General features: G+C 44.7%; 1 protein-coding gene across 3 annotated transcripts in view; it reads left to right on the top strand.

Moving 5' to 3' along the window:
- Positions 1 to 690: 690 nt before the first annotated feature.
- The window catches only part of POLA2 (DNA polymerase alpha 2, accessory subunit), a 49265-nt gene continuing 35727 nt past the window's right edge, over positions 691 to 14228 (top strand). For 2 of the 3 annotated variants that reach the window (XM_075073300.1, XM_075073301.1), the window contains exons 1-10: positions 691 to 811; positions 1541 to 1668; positions 2664 to 2749; positions 3897 to 3954; positions 4967 to 5073; positions 7244 to 7437; positions 9336 to 9424; positions 10682 to 10837; positions 11476 to 11538; positions 14078 to 14120. In XM_075073300.1, coding sequence (XP_074929401.1) covers positions 697 to 811; positions 1541 to 1668; positions 2664 to 2749; positions 3897 to 3954; positions 4967 to 5073; positions 7244 to 7437; positions 9336 to 9424; positions 10682 to 10837; positions 11476 to 11538; positions 14078 to 14120 — 1039 coding nt within the window. In that variant the 5' untranslated portion in view covers positions 691 to 696. Of the gene's footprint in view, positions 846 to 1540; positions 1669 to 2663; positions 2750 to 3896; positions 3955 to 4966; positions 5074 to 7243; positions 7438 to 9335; positions 9425 to 10681; positions 10838 to 11475; positions 11539 to 14077; positions 14121 to 14228 lie in introns of all 3 variants that reach the window. The other variant, XM_032804245.2, reaches the window with a different exon arrangement.

Below are 14228 nucleotides of genomic sequence, written 5' to 3' on the forward strand. Positions count from 1 at the left end.
CCTGGAAGGTGGAGAAGTGAAGCCAGCCATGCATGCTTGGATGGAGGTCGGGACCCAGGGTGTGAAGCTTGGGCGAACGGTGAGGCGGGGGGGGTGCGGTACCTCAGGACAGAGGGTATGGGGGCGGGGAGCTGCCACAAGGGGGGAAAGGGCACCTCAGGGCGGAGCTGCCGGTGGTGGGGGAGCACAAGGTGGAAGTTTCATTTAATGCATGAAACATCCGTGCACCAGCCTTGGGAATGGGGAGGCTCAATTTATCTAACCCCGCTCAGGCGGCTCCTGCCCAGCTCGCTCACTCTCCCCTCACCAAGGCTCCTCATCCGCCACCCTGACTATCCCGTGCCCCCGCCCGCCTTCCGAGCGCTACCGGCAGCGCGAGATCAACCAACGGACCCTCCCCTCCCTCTGGGGGGCTCCGCGAGCCAGACTCCACCTGCCACCCACCGTTCCCAACCTCCCACCGGAGCCGAAAGGGGAGAAACAGCCCCGCCCAGGGCTCCTCATAGGCGGCTAGGATGTGTGGCCACGCCCCTCAGCTCTGGTTTTGGTCACAACCGACGCGGTATTTCTGAGGGCGCTACCCCGCCTTCTCCCTATTAGCCGCTCAGCGGTAGCTAGCCGCGCCCAGTCGGAATAGGCCCCGCCCCTTAGGCTGCTGGAGGCAGGGGCGGGCAAGGCGACGGCGGCCGTAAAGCGATGAAGTGTCGTGAGGGTGGCGGGTTTTTCGCTTGCTGTCTGTCTCAGCAGCCGGGGGTGCCCAATGGAGTCCGTCTGTGTCGAGGAGCTGCTGGAGGATCTCAAGGTCTTCGGGGTGGGCTATGAAGAAGAGGAGGTGCCCGACAAACGTGAGGGAGGCGGCACGCGCCATCTGGATCAGAGGGGATGAGGAGGGCGGCACAGACGAGGTGTGGGGGGAGGTAGCAGGAACCGAAGCGGGGTTTGAGGGCGAAATTGGGACGGGGGGGCTCTGGGGCAGGTGCAGCAGGGGTTGTGGGGGCGCACGGAGCGGGCGAGTGGGGCGGTGTTCTGGGGCTTGTGAGGAGGGGTGGGTGACGCGGGCCGTGGGGTGGCGGCAGGTATGGCGCGGTGGGAGTAAGGTGATGGGGTAAATTGAAATCCTGGCGGGGAGGGGAAATTGCGGGGGTGTCTGGAGGAGGGGTTTTGGGGGTATGATTCAGAAAAGTGATGAGCGGCAAAATTTGCTCTTTGGACGCTGCTTCCTTCTGTGCTTAATGTCACTTGTTGATCCGTTTCCTGTGTTTAACTTTGGGAAAACTAGTGTTTGGAACTAGATGCTGTTTGTGTCAAGGATGCCTGCTGATAAAGTTGTGTTGCTCCCTCCCAGAGGCTGTGAGGGGGGACAAAGTGCCTCTTTCGTTTGGCGCCGAAAATAGCGAGGGACAACTGTGATTTGACTCTAATCTGCCCTCTGCAGTGCTAAACAACTGTAGTTGTGGTGTCTGCCTGTTAAAGCGAGAGAGAGGACATCTGCAAATTCATCAGTGATTCAGCTCTGTATAAAACATCTGTCCTCTTGCAGTGGTTGAACTATGCATGACGCACAGACTGGCACAGGGTGACTTGGCTAATGAATTAGTTGCCTTCACTACAACTAAAGAAGACGGGTCTCGTCTCACTGTAGAGATCCTGAATGTCTTTGAACATGAAGTAAGAATGATGTTTACTAAACAGCTAATAGAGGGTTGGGAGGAGGTGTAGTTTGCTTTGTGTAGACTAGGGGAAAAGGTCATGTTTTTAAGACTGTATAGCTTGCACTAAGTTCCTACACTCTGGTGTAGATGAGGCATGTGTCTATGCCAGCAGGTCAACTTGAAACCTAGCTGGGAATTAATAAGATCTGTGCCTGCAGGCACAGCTAAAGTACAACTTGTCTTGTACATGGTGCAGTTTTAGAATGTGTTGATTAGAAATACTTTCTTTAATATAATTTTATCATAATTAAGACAAATGTACTGAGAGTGAAACAAATTCAAACCACCTCTTGTCCTACATATAGTAGTAATTGTGTATGGTGTTTTGGCTTCTTGCTGCTCTGTAGATTATTTATCTTATTTTTTGTATTATAGTAACACCTAGAGGTCCCCACTGAGAACAGCAGTCCTATGGTGCTGTGTCCTATATATGCACATTTAGCAAGTCCCCGCTCTGAAAAGCAAACAATCTAAATAGACAAAACGTTCAAAGAGTGAGAGAAAGGAAAGCTTAATATTTTTGAGACACTCCATTGCTTTTAAAGCAGAAAAAGAAACTGCTTTATAGGTTGATATTGAATCCCCCAATCTTATACAGGTCCCTATCTGTGCCATATTTTTAGCAGCCACTAGACATTTGAGCACATTCTAGAATCCCAAATTGCTTTTGAAATTCTTTGAAATTTTTCAACAGAAGTCTGAGGGCTTGAACACAGGGCTGCAAACTCCCAAGGTCTAATCCTAACTCTGATGCTGTTTCTCTCTGTAGCCTAGGGTGACATTTCATCTCTCTGTGCCTCAGTTTCTCTGTCTGTGAGATGATGGTGAAGATTAAGACCCAGGGTTGGATTAATTGGTTAACACCCTTAAAGATCTTTAGAGATGCGAAGTGCTATATAATCAGGTGATGTGTGTAGCTTGAAATAGTCATGGACTTTCATTATTCCTCAGGTACTCAACAAAAGAGTTACTAAAGCTCATCAAAAAAAGGACAACAGATACTCTGGAATCAAAGATATAAACACCATTCAGGGACTGTATCCTTCTCTATTTGTTTAATATTAGGACTTCTAACTGAAAAGGCAAAATAAGTCCCTTTTTAGCTGACTTTCTTGATTCAGCCTGTACTTTGATGTTACTATATAGCATAGCTTACAAGGAATTAATTACATGTAATCTTACTCAAGAGAAGAAGGATGGTTCAGTGGTTAGGGTGCTAGCCTAGAATTCTGGATACAGGTTCAATTACCTGCTATGCTGCAGATTTTCTTTGTGACCATGGGCAAGTCACTTAGTTTCTCTGTGCCTCATTTCTCTATCTGTAAAGTGAGAACAGTAGCACTGCCCTACCTTGCGGATGCATGTCGCATTAAAGATTGTGAGAGTCTCAGACGCTATGATGATAGGAATTATAAGTACCTAAGATAGGTAGTCAACTTTCTCTAGTAAAGATTTTTAATATTAATGTTCTCCTAGCCTTAGATCAAAGATAAGTAACAACTTACTCTGCAACACCAGGAGAAACTGCTAAAGAGTCAGTGCTTGTACTGGGCTCCTCTGTGCTTGTTCCTGTTCAAAATGTAGGAAGATACCCCAAAGAGCCTACAGTGTAATTTAATGTAACTGATGTAGTTATGCAGGGACAAAAACTACGTAGACAACATCAGTTGGCAGTCTTCTGTGATTGTTATAGCAGAATTGGATTTTGAGGAGGCTTCTCCATGCATTAAAGAGCAGGATGGGAGAAAGCTGTTAACTTTAAGGTTGGAAAATGCTTTCCTTTTGTGTAATGTTTCTTGTCAATATCTTAAGTTGCTCTCAGAACTGCAAACTTTTGAGATACTTCTGAGGCACTCTTGGATAGTTCATATTCGACTAAATCAAGAATGAATTTTTAGTGCTTGGCAAAAATCTTGTGACCTACATTTTACAAGAAGGGCAATGGCCCTCTAAAGATAGTTTTACCTCTAAATGTCTTTGTTTTTAAGCACTTTAATTGGAATTTATGGACCAGATTCTCCATTGTACTAGTGTAAATGGCTGCACGTGTGTAGGGCAATACACTTCCAAGACAGAACCATAGGATTTTGCAAATGACTGAGTAAAGGTGCAGGGCAACAAATGATCAAAGCCTATATTTCAGTAGACAGGACTCTGTTCTCATCCATGACTAATATTTGTTAGCATTGACGTAGAGGAGGAAGAGGAGAACCTCTTAGATGCCTACACTACACCGTCAAAAGTAAGTATATAGTCTTCTGTGTGTTTCTATTCCAAAAAGAGCTACCCAGCTCCATTCTCTTCTGAGATGTTGGAAACTGGGTGGAATTTTGAGGCATATGTGAAAGCGTTACTGTTTGTTTGCTATTTCTTCTATCTTAAAGCAAGAAAAGATTTACTCTCTCATCTAGGGTGAGCACAATTTTCTTTCTTATAGGTGTGTGATTAAATACTGTTTTCCTTTCATCAGGGTAAGGGAGGGAAGATAGATCTTGTGGCTGGGCTGGACAGTTTTCATAACTGTTGCAGGGCTGTTTTTAAGGAATAAAGCCCCAGTCCATCAATGACTTCTGCATACTGCTTTGAATTTGGTGTGGATGCAGGGGTCCATCTGTGCAGGGCCGGCTCCAGGCACCAACATTCCAAGCTGGTGCTTGGGGCAGCAACCTGCAAGGGGCGGCAGTCCCTGTTGTTTTTTGCCCCCAAGCAGTGCGCCGAATTGCCGCCACAGGGGCGGGGGCAGTCCGTTTGCCCTTAGGGCGGCAGGTGCGTTTCCACAGCGGTGGTAATTTGGCGGCAGCTTCTATGTTTAGCTGAAGCCGCCGCGGACAGCTAAACATAGAAGCTGCTGCCGAATTGCTGCCGCCACGGAAACACGCCTACCGCCCTAAGGGCACACGGACTGCCCCCACCCCCGCGGCGGCAATTCGGCGTGCTGCTTGGGGTGGTGAAAACTGTAGAGCCGGCCCTGCATCTGTGCAAATGTCATTGCAGTTTTGGGGCCTGTGTCACTTTAAAAGTCATAGGCCTGATACTTTGTTGCCCTACTAATCTCATTTGGGAGCATTTTGCACCCATTTTACATGGTATGGATCTAAACGACTACACTAGGTGCATTGCAATGGAGAATAAGGCCCTCTCATGCGTCTCCTGAGGAGTAGTAGCTGACAGAGAATGGCATATGTGTAAAACCCTCAATTGAATTTCAAAGTAGTCTGGGAAAGACCGATACATCTGTTCTTCCTGTATTGTAGGGCTCTCAGAAACGGAACATAACGACACCAGAGAATCCACGGTCTAAAAGGACTTTATCCACCCGTAGCCCCCACTTAGTTTTCTCTCCAAACAGCTTCTCACCAAGGTATGGTCCTATTGGTCTCCCACTTGAGTTGGCTCTTCTAGCAGCTCCCTGACTCCTCTTCACACTAACTTTGAATGTGGTTTAAATTGTGACTGAATCTTGAAGCTAAAGCCTCAAGACATATGAAACTAGAAACTGAATTTCCTCTTGTATAAGCAGGGGAATACCACACAGAAGTAGGGAAGTGATACTACCTCTGTGTGTGGCATTATTGAAACCGTTATGGGATCACTACATCCAGTTCTGGTGTTCATATTCAAAAAAGATTTTGAAAAATTGGGAAGGGTTCAAAAAAAGAGCCACAATTATTATCAGAGATCTAGAAAACAGACCTTTAAAGTGAGAAACTTAAGTTCAGTCTCTTTATTTTACCCCAAACTCTTGGTCACAGTCCTTAAGTATGTACATGGGGAAGAGATTTTGGATAGTAGGCAGCTCTTTAATTTAGCAGAATGAGATCCACTTATTGAAAACTGAAGCTAGACAAATTCAGGCTAGAAAAAGGTGCAAATTTTCAACAGTGAGGGTAATTGTTGCAATAGTTTAGCTATGGATGTGCTGGATTCTCCACTTGAAATCCTGAAATCAAAACTAGATATTTTTTCTAACAAATATGCTGTAGCTCAAGCAGAATTTATGGGTTTGATGCAAAAATTATTGGATTAGGTTCTCTGGCTTGTACTATACAGGAGTTCAGACTAGATGATCATAATGGTCCCTTCAGGCCTTAAAATATATGAATCTTTCCAACTCCTGTCTTTGCAACCCTGTTGATTATGGACACAGACATAGGTGCCAACTCTGTGGGTGCTCCACCCCACTCACCACCTCCCCTGAGCATGCCACATGGCTGGTTTTCCCCTTGGCTCCCAGAGCTTTCCCGCCACATGAGCACCCCCCGGTGGCGGGAAAAGTTGGCAACTATGGACACAGATTATTAACAACTATGCAGTAGCATTTAGAGGCTGTACCTGAGGTTAGGACCATATTGTGATAGACACTCTACAAACATAATGAGAGAATCCCTGCCCCAAAGAGCTAGTTAGACATGACAGATGAAGGCTGAGAGAAAAATGGGCAAAGTGACTTGACCAAGCTCACAAAGTAGGTCAGGGGCAGAATTTGGGAATAAAACCCAGGTCTCCTGAGTCCTGGTTTGGTGCCCTAATCCACACTGCCCTCCTAGTCTCATGGTGTATGCTAATCTGATGACATAGGGGCAAAACTAGAGTAAGTCAGGGAGCAGATCTTTCTGTCTCTTTTAACCACATATATGGTCCCTATCACTCACGTCAAAGCACCTCACAACTCCCCTGTGAGCTAAGGCAGTGCTATTATCCCCTATTTAATGATGGGGAGCTTAGGTTAAGTGATTTTTTTTTTTTTTTTTTTTTTTTCTTGAGATCACACAGGGACTCTGTGGTGGAGCAGGAATTGAACCATGTCTCCTAAATCCTAAGATGGTGCCCTACCCACTGGGCAATCCTTCTGAAATGACTGACCAGTGTGGGATGCTATCTGACCAGAGATGTCTCTGCTTTCCTCTCCCAAAGACAGCCAACAGGGTAGAGACAAAGATCTACCACTACTGGGTTTGGGTGGGCAGAAACTACTGACCGATTAGACTACTGTTATCTAAGAGACATATAGGGTACAGTGGGAAAGACTTCAACAAGCTGCTGGCTCAGAACCGTTTCTGGGAGTCCGCTTCTTCTCCTGATACTTGCACGTGCCTTTGGGTAGTAGGAAAGGCACAGGTCATAAGAGAAACTTGCTACCAGTACCTCAACCACTTAGCCATTGAAGAGCCCACTGAGTTATGGTTTGTTTGTGTTGAGGCTTTTTTCTTTGTAAGCATTAGTGACAATAACCCCATCACATGGTTAAATTTCAACTTAGGTACCTATATTCTTGCCTGCTTAAAACTCCCCCTGCAGTTTCATGTGGATACAGGATTATTGTATAGTATTGTGTTAAACAGCTGCCACATCCGACCCAAAAGGTGGCTCCATTTCTGTGGCAGAACAAGTGGTCTCTGCGTCTAAGATATTAGATATCAGAATAAATCCATGTTACACAAGGCTTGGTCTAACTTGTAGTGGATTTGTTGCTTTCAACGTCAGATGAGATCAAGTTACTTTTCATAGTTTCTTTTCTTCCCTCCATGCAGCGCTACTCCCTCTCAGAAGTATGGCTCCCGGAGCAACCGGGGTGAGGTGGTAACCTCATTCGGCTCTGTACAGGACACGTCCTGGAGTGGAAAAGGAGGCCATGGATCAAGTGTGAAGCTCTTTGGTCCACCAGAACGGTTGCTCACCAAGAGTTACAAATTCATGTTCCAAAAGCTTCATGACATCCGGGAAGGTACCTTACATTTTTTTTGTATGTAAGAACCTCTAATGACTTATGGTATCTTACACTTTGGCTCTTCACATCTTTACTAACTAGGGAAGCCAGAAGCTTCTTCCTAATGAAAACTTTTTCTAGTGAACATTTTGAAGGCTGCTGTGAGCACATCAGGCTGATGTCCAAGTTCCTCCACTGGCTCCCAGTTAGCTTGCGATGCAGGTCTGATGCCTGGGTCCTAATTTTCAAAGCAATTAATGGATCAGCCCCCAGTGAGATCAAAGAGCAAATTTTGATCTATGAACCACCATGATAGCTGTGCTCCTCTGGGATAATACAGACCACAAAGCACAGGCTGAAGCATGTGAGAACTGGGGCAGTGCATTTTTGGATAAGAGGACCAGCTATGGAGCAAACTTCTAGAGGGGATTAGGCAAGTCCAGGCCCTGACCACATTTAGAAAATGCTGCAAAATCTTAAGAACAGCATGCAGAAAACTGACACCCCTTTGTACTCAATAAACCCCAAGCAACCAACCAACCAACAAACAAAAAAAACCCTACACACCGTTGAGACCTTGAAAAGGGAGCAATGCCAGAGACTCCAGGAAGTCTGCTAGGAACTTCACTTTGCGTTTGGTGTGTGTGTGTGTGTGTGTGTGTGTGTGTGTGTGTGTGTGTGTGTGTGTGTGTGTGTGTGTGTGTGTGTGTGTGTGTGTGTGTGTGTAAGATGCTTTGATACTGCAGTGATTGACTGAAAATCAGGTCTTGTATTTGAAGGTGCTGACCATCTACAGCTTCCGCTGGGTTCAGCATCACTGAAAGTCAGGCCAGTAATTTAGTGAAAGGTGAGAGATTTGGTTTGCCCATATAAATAGGAATTCCCATACTGGTTCAAGGCAGCATTTTGTTTAGGAGACAAGATATTGGACAACAGTGTTCGGCGCTAGATACGTCTGTGGAAGCTGCAAGAAACTTGAGGTGGTCAGTTATGGAATAACCTGCCCATAGGGGAGATTGGAAGTTGACTCAAGCTTTGAAGCAAGTGGATTTATTTTCTTTCTTCTCCCTCTCCTGCCAACCCCCTGCCCCAATCCTTTTTCATGGAACTGTGAATAGTCCTGTCCATATAGATGCTGAATCCCACTCAATTCTTGATACCATCTTGTAGCTGTATGTTTCACAGGCTAACTATTTATTTTGTATGTGTGGCCAGTGAAGGAAGATCTTTACTTAAGTTTTTTTTAAATTTGTTGCCTTCCAATTTCACTGACTGCCCCTTTGCTTCTCTCATGAGAGAGGGTAATTAGGAGCCCCTCAATTAACATTTTCTATACTGGTCAACATGCTCATCTGGAACGATCCAGGTATTTCATACTATTAAAAGATGGAATTTGACTTCCAGTTAAAATAGGCAATTAAGTTTGCCTTTCCTGATCTCAAGAAGTCACTATCTATTGCTATAGCTGTTCCCTTACTGGTTAGGCAGAAGTACTTTCTTCTGCTTTAGAGTAGTATCAGACATTGGTGACTGCTGGGGTATATGGAAATAGGGGAGTTATGGAATTTTATTAAGGCAGTAGGATAAAGTGTGATCCTGGGACTTGAGAGGCCTGGATTCAATTCCTTGCTCTGCCATGGACTTCCTGTGTGATCTTAGGTAAATCATTTAGTTTCTCTGTGCCTCAGTTCCGTATCTATAAAATAGGGATAACAGCGCTTCCCACCTTGCGTGGGGTAATGTGAGGATGAATGTTAAAAATCTGTGAGACTCTTAGGTTCCCTGGTGGGGGGGGCCAGATAAGTACCTTGGATCCTGAAACAGAAACTCTATTTTAAATTGGCTGCCGATTTCACGTTCTATCTCCTTGTTTCTGCAGAAATCTTAAATGTTCTTACACTGTTTTATGATTTTAGTACTGTCCTGGAAGATAGAAGAACTCGGGGATGCACTGAAGAAACATTACAAGATCGAGGAGTTCACCTCTGTGTTAGTCCCTGCACAGGTACGCCCTGCATCTCAGGAGCTTTTTCATAAATGTGTGCGTTTGAAATTGTCTTCTGTTGTTATGTCTTTGTCTGTCATTACATTGCATTGGTAGTGATTCTTCCATTAAATATTGCAGAATATTTAGAAGTTTCACTTTTGAGACTGTTGGTCAACAGCGTGTTGTGTAGTTACCCTCTGCTTCCTTATTCTCAAGGAAACTTATAAGAATAGAGGACTTGCCAGACTGGATCAGACCAGGGGCCTGTGTAGCCTGGTATCCTATCTCTGACAGTGGCCAATACCAGATGCTTTAGAGGAAGGTGTAAGAAACGTCAAGGAGGACAACAATGGAATTACTCCTATAGGGGACTTTCCACATGCCTGTTTACGCACCGGCATGTGCCTTTAGACAGGAGGGCTTAAATTCCTTCTAAACTTCCTGTTTTATGTAATAGTGGATGTTAATGTTATCCATATAAATTAGGCTTAAGTAGACTCCAGCTTTTACATATAAGGAGAACCAATAGCCAGAAAGTCAGCAGTATGTTGGAACTGTCTAAAGAGCCAGAGCCAGAAGACCAGCTGGAGCATGTGAGGATGTCTGTAGGATGTGGAGAGCAGCATAGCAGACTTGCACAACCTGAACAGTGAGACAGTCCAAACCAGAGAGGACAGATGGTCTAGAGTTTAGGGCACTGGCCTGAGACCTGGGTTCAATTCCCTGCTTGGCCAACAGACTCCCTGTATGACCTTGGGAAGTCGCTAAATTTTTGCATGCCTTAGTTCCCCATCCGTGCAGTGGAATAATAGTGCTTTGTTTACCATACCAGGGTGTAATGAGGATAAATACCTTAAATATTGTGAGTGTCTCTGATACTAGAGTATTGAGATACAACTGTGACCATGCATCAATTTGCTTGGTTTGCATTACCGCCTCCTTAAGCCAAGTTGGCCCAGCAAAAATGGGCCTGATTTGCAAACTACAGTAAAAATTTGTCTGCAATGAGTTGCATCCACACCTGATTCATTGAGAGAGAGCTTTATTTCTCTCCCAGGAAGTCCATTGTTAGGCTCGTTTATTGCAGGTGAAAATTCGGCCTGAAAATTAGGCCTGAGGTTTCTCTTTCTTGTCCTGAGGCTCATCTTAGTTTTTAAGGCAAGATCCATACACTGGGAATTTGTGGAGCTTCGGAGACTGCTGTCTTGCATGGGAGATGAATTTGTGCTGTAGGATTCCTTTGGCTAAGATCGTTCTATGCTTTCTGTTCTGTAGGAACCGGTCACTGTGCTGGGACAGATTGGCTGTGACAGCAACGGAAAACTGAATGGCAAGTCAGTCATTCTAGAAGGGGATCGGGAACACTCTTCAGGAGGGCAAGTTCCTGTAGATTTATCAGAACTGAAAGAATACTCCCTCTTTCCAGGACAGGTGAGGTGTTGGCTAGGGCATATTGCTGGGGGCAGAGGGGGCTAGGAAGTTTGTCCATTACTTTGAGATGCATGAATTATATAAGGTAGTTTTCAAGGTTTGAGTCCTGGTTTCTCAAATGCTGGGTGGGAGGGTTAGAATTGTCAAAGGAGCCTAATCAGTTTCAGTGGAATCTGGGTAACTTTGAAAATCACTTAATCTCTGTGACTCAGTTCATCTATCTTTAAAATGGGGATGATGCTTGCTTTGTTTTGTAAAGCACTTTGAGATCTGGATATGAAAAATAATAGCCAAGGTGTTGTTGTTACTACTTGGGGGATCAGCAGACGTATATTACCTTACAATAAAACCAGTCTGGTGTAGTAGACACAACATTGGACTGGGGACTTGGATATTATGCCTGGCTCTGCCGCTGGCCTATCAGGTGACCTTGGGCAAGTCATGACCCCTCTCAGTGCCTCAGTCTCCCCTCTGTAAAACGGGGCTAATGCTTTTGACCTCTTTTGTAAAGTGCTTTGCAATCTACTGAAGCAAATACTAAGTAAGAGCTAGATATTTATCAATAGCCTAGCCCTTTCCTGAGTCTGAACAAGCAGTTACCCTGGTGTCATGGTTTCTTCTATTTAACTGTTTTCCAGGTTGTGGTGATGGAGAGTATTAACAGTACGGGTGGAAAACTGGTTGCATCTAAGCTATATGAGGTGAGTAAACTAAGCACAAATTCTTTTCTACTCTTCCCATGTCTTTGTGCTGTCAGTGAAACATCAGGAGCAGGTCTAGAACTTTTCCTGGAAACTGGCTTATTTGTTCTTACAAACATAGGCGCCAACTCCATGGATGCTTCAGGGCTGGAGCATCACGGGGGGGTGGGGGGGAGAAGGTGGGTGCTTAGCACCCACCAGCAGCCCCCCTATTGTACAGACAAAACTACACGGGATCGTTTTTAGGGGTCAAGACAAAGATGCCACATCTATTATGATCTATAACTACTAGCAAATAACAATACACACAGACGTGCACACACACACACACACACACACACACGTCCTGCAGCTGCTGGATAGTTACCAGTCCCGATTGTAGCTTGAGTTCGCAGCTGGGGATTGTAGCTCGTGACAGCTAACTGGCCAGGAAAGCTGGGCACGGGGAGTAGTCGGGTCTCTGTTGGGCGCACACCGATGCCCCTCGATTTTGATAGCAGAATGTTACCCAAAGTCTTTCATCTCACCCTTCTTTTTTATAGATTTTTAGTTTGGATTCAAAGTCTATAGGTCTTCCTGTGTCATGCTGCCTCTGGGTTTGGATTGATCACCCGTCAATTGCAGGGTGACTTTTAGCCTTGAACCTGGCTTTGATCTTCCTTCTGTTGTTTGTTTTGTCCTTTTCTTTTTAGGATGGATGCTTCTTACTTTGTTTAGGGCTGTTGTCTAGGTCTTCAGCTGTTGGTATTTGAACTTTATATCATCAGGACAGGCTGGCGCTGTCCATACATACCTCATCCACACATCTAAACTAATAAAATTACAGCATGGCTCACAAAAAAGAAGGCTGCAGCACAAGCCTTCCACAAAATAGAGTAAGCATTTTAAAATGGGTTTTGAATTACCATAGTGCACAGAAGTTACATTGTAAGTAAAATGGCAAGTGTAATGAAATGGTGAACAGAAGTTACAATGATAACTAAAAACAATTTCATTCACATCAGTTCTATACCCCTATCAGCGCCTCCCACTCCCCCAGCAACTCCCACCTGCCACAGTCAGCTGTTTCGCAGTGTGCAAGAGGTGCTGAGTGGGAGAGGGGAGGAGCAAGGGCTGGATGCGCTCGGAAGAGTGTGGAAAGGGACAGGATGGGGGTGGAGCCTGGAACAGAGCCAGAGGGAGCACTACCGGGCACATTAGAAACTCAGCGAATATGCTTACAAGCGATTTTAGAGTTGAATGATCAAAAGAATTTAATTGTGACATAATTCTGAATGATTAAATAATTAACCCTTCTGGTAAAAAAGGAATTAGATAGACAAGACTAAGTAACTTGTACTGAGTACAAGTTAATCTTACATTTGTGAGGCACGTCTGTTAAAACATGGATCTAAGCTGTCAAAAGTAGGTAATGATTTTGGGGTGCCTCTATTTTTGAGTTCCCAACGTGATACATTTAAAGAAGCCTGGCTTTCAAAATGTACTGAGCACCCACTTTCTGAAAACTGGGCCCCGTTAGTGTGTCTCAGGTTGGATCCTTCCCCAGGTTGTGAGGGACTTTTGAAAAATTTAGGCCAAGGTTTGTTTTTCAATGTACGTCTTTTGTGTTAGGTTTATTGCATCTGTGTATCACTAGGTATTCAATATGGTGACACCCTGGAACATCAGAAAATAAATGTGGCATCCAGAAATCAAACTGCTAGAAAGACTATCCACAACTCACTGGGAGTTCCATCACCTTTGATAGTGCCTGAGTAAATAGGCCTTGCACAGTTAATAAAACAGGGCTCTTTTAGACTAAAGAGTGCAGAAGGGAATGCTTTCTGTTCAGTTTCAATGCTGATTCTAATAAATCAATGATATTCCCCCAACTCCACGTTCTGATTCCCAAAAACCTCCTGTAGTGCTGATGTTCCTTGAAATATACATAGAAAAACAGAGCAATCTAACTTTACTTCCTTAGCAAGCATCCCTCCACCTGTTTGTGCACATGCAGCTGGCGTGGTTACATTGCATCTTTATTCCAAAACTTGGGCATCTTGCAAAGACCTCTTAAGTAAATGCTTCTTACTAAGTATCACAGGGTTTGTCTGAGGCTGACCAAGTGCCCCTTAGGGGATGTATAGTTTTTGGATGGCTGTTGCAGCACTGTCATATCTATCAGTACTGCATGAGGCTGACTTCCCCCCTCCCTCAATTTCTTAATCTCACTAAGCCCCTGTGGGCAGTAGATTTATAGAGCTTAGTGCACATCACAGGTGGCTGAGGTCACTTGCCCTATGGTCTTGTGCTTCACGGTACCACAGAGGCATGTGTTAACCCAGGAATGTATTTGTTCCTTTTAGTTGATCAAATCGGACTTTCTCTTCACTCCTGCAGAGGCTGTTAAAGTGCAGGGATGGAGTAAATGTCTTTCATGTAGAGGCTATGGACCAAATCCTACTATGAGTTTATATTGGCGTTGCTGAGAGTAGAATTTGGCCATGTAAAATTATTCCCTTTGCTTGCAATGATTTTTTCAAATATCCTTTCTCTTCAGGGAGTGCCTCTTCCTTTCTACCAATCTACTAAGCAAGTTGACGGTGAGTTCAATCATTTTTAAAGATTTCTCCCCCTGCCCCACAGCTTAGAAAATCAAGGTTAGCTTTTCATACTGATCCTGTAGAGAATTAAACAGATACACTCAACAG

This window comes from Chelonoidis abingdonii, chromosome 17, assembly GCF_003597395.2.
Source record: "Chelonoidis abingdonii isolate Lonesome George chromosome 17, CheloAbing_2.0, whole genome shotgun sequence".
Taxonomy (NCBI): Eukaryota; Metazoa; Chordata; order Testudines; family Testudinidae; genus Chelonoidis; species Chelonoidis abingdonii.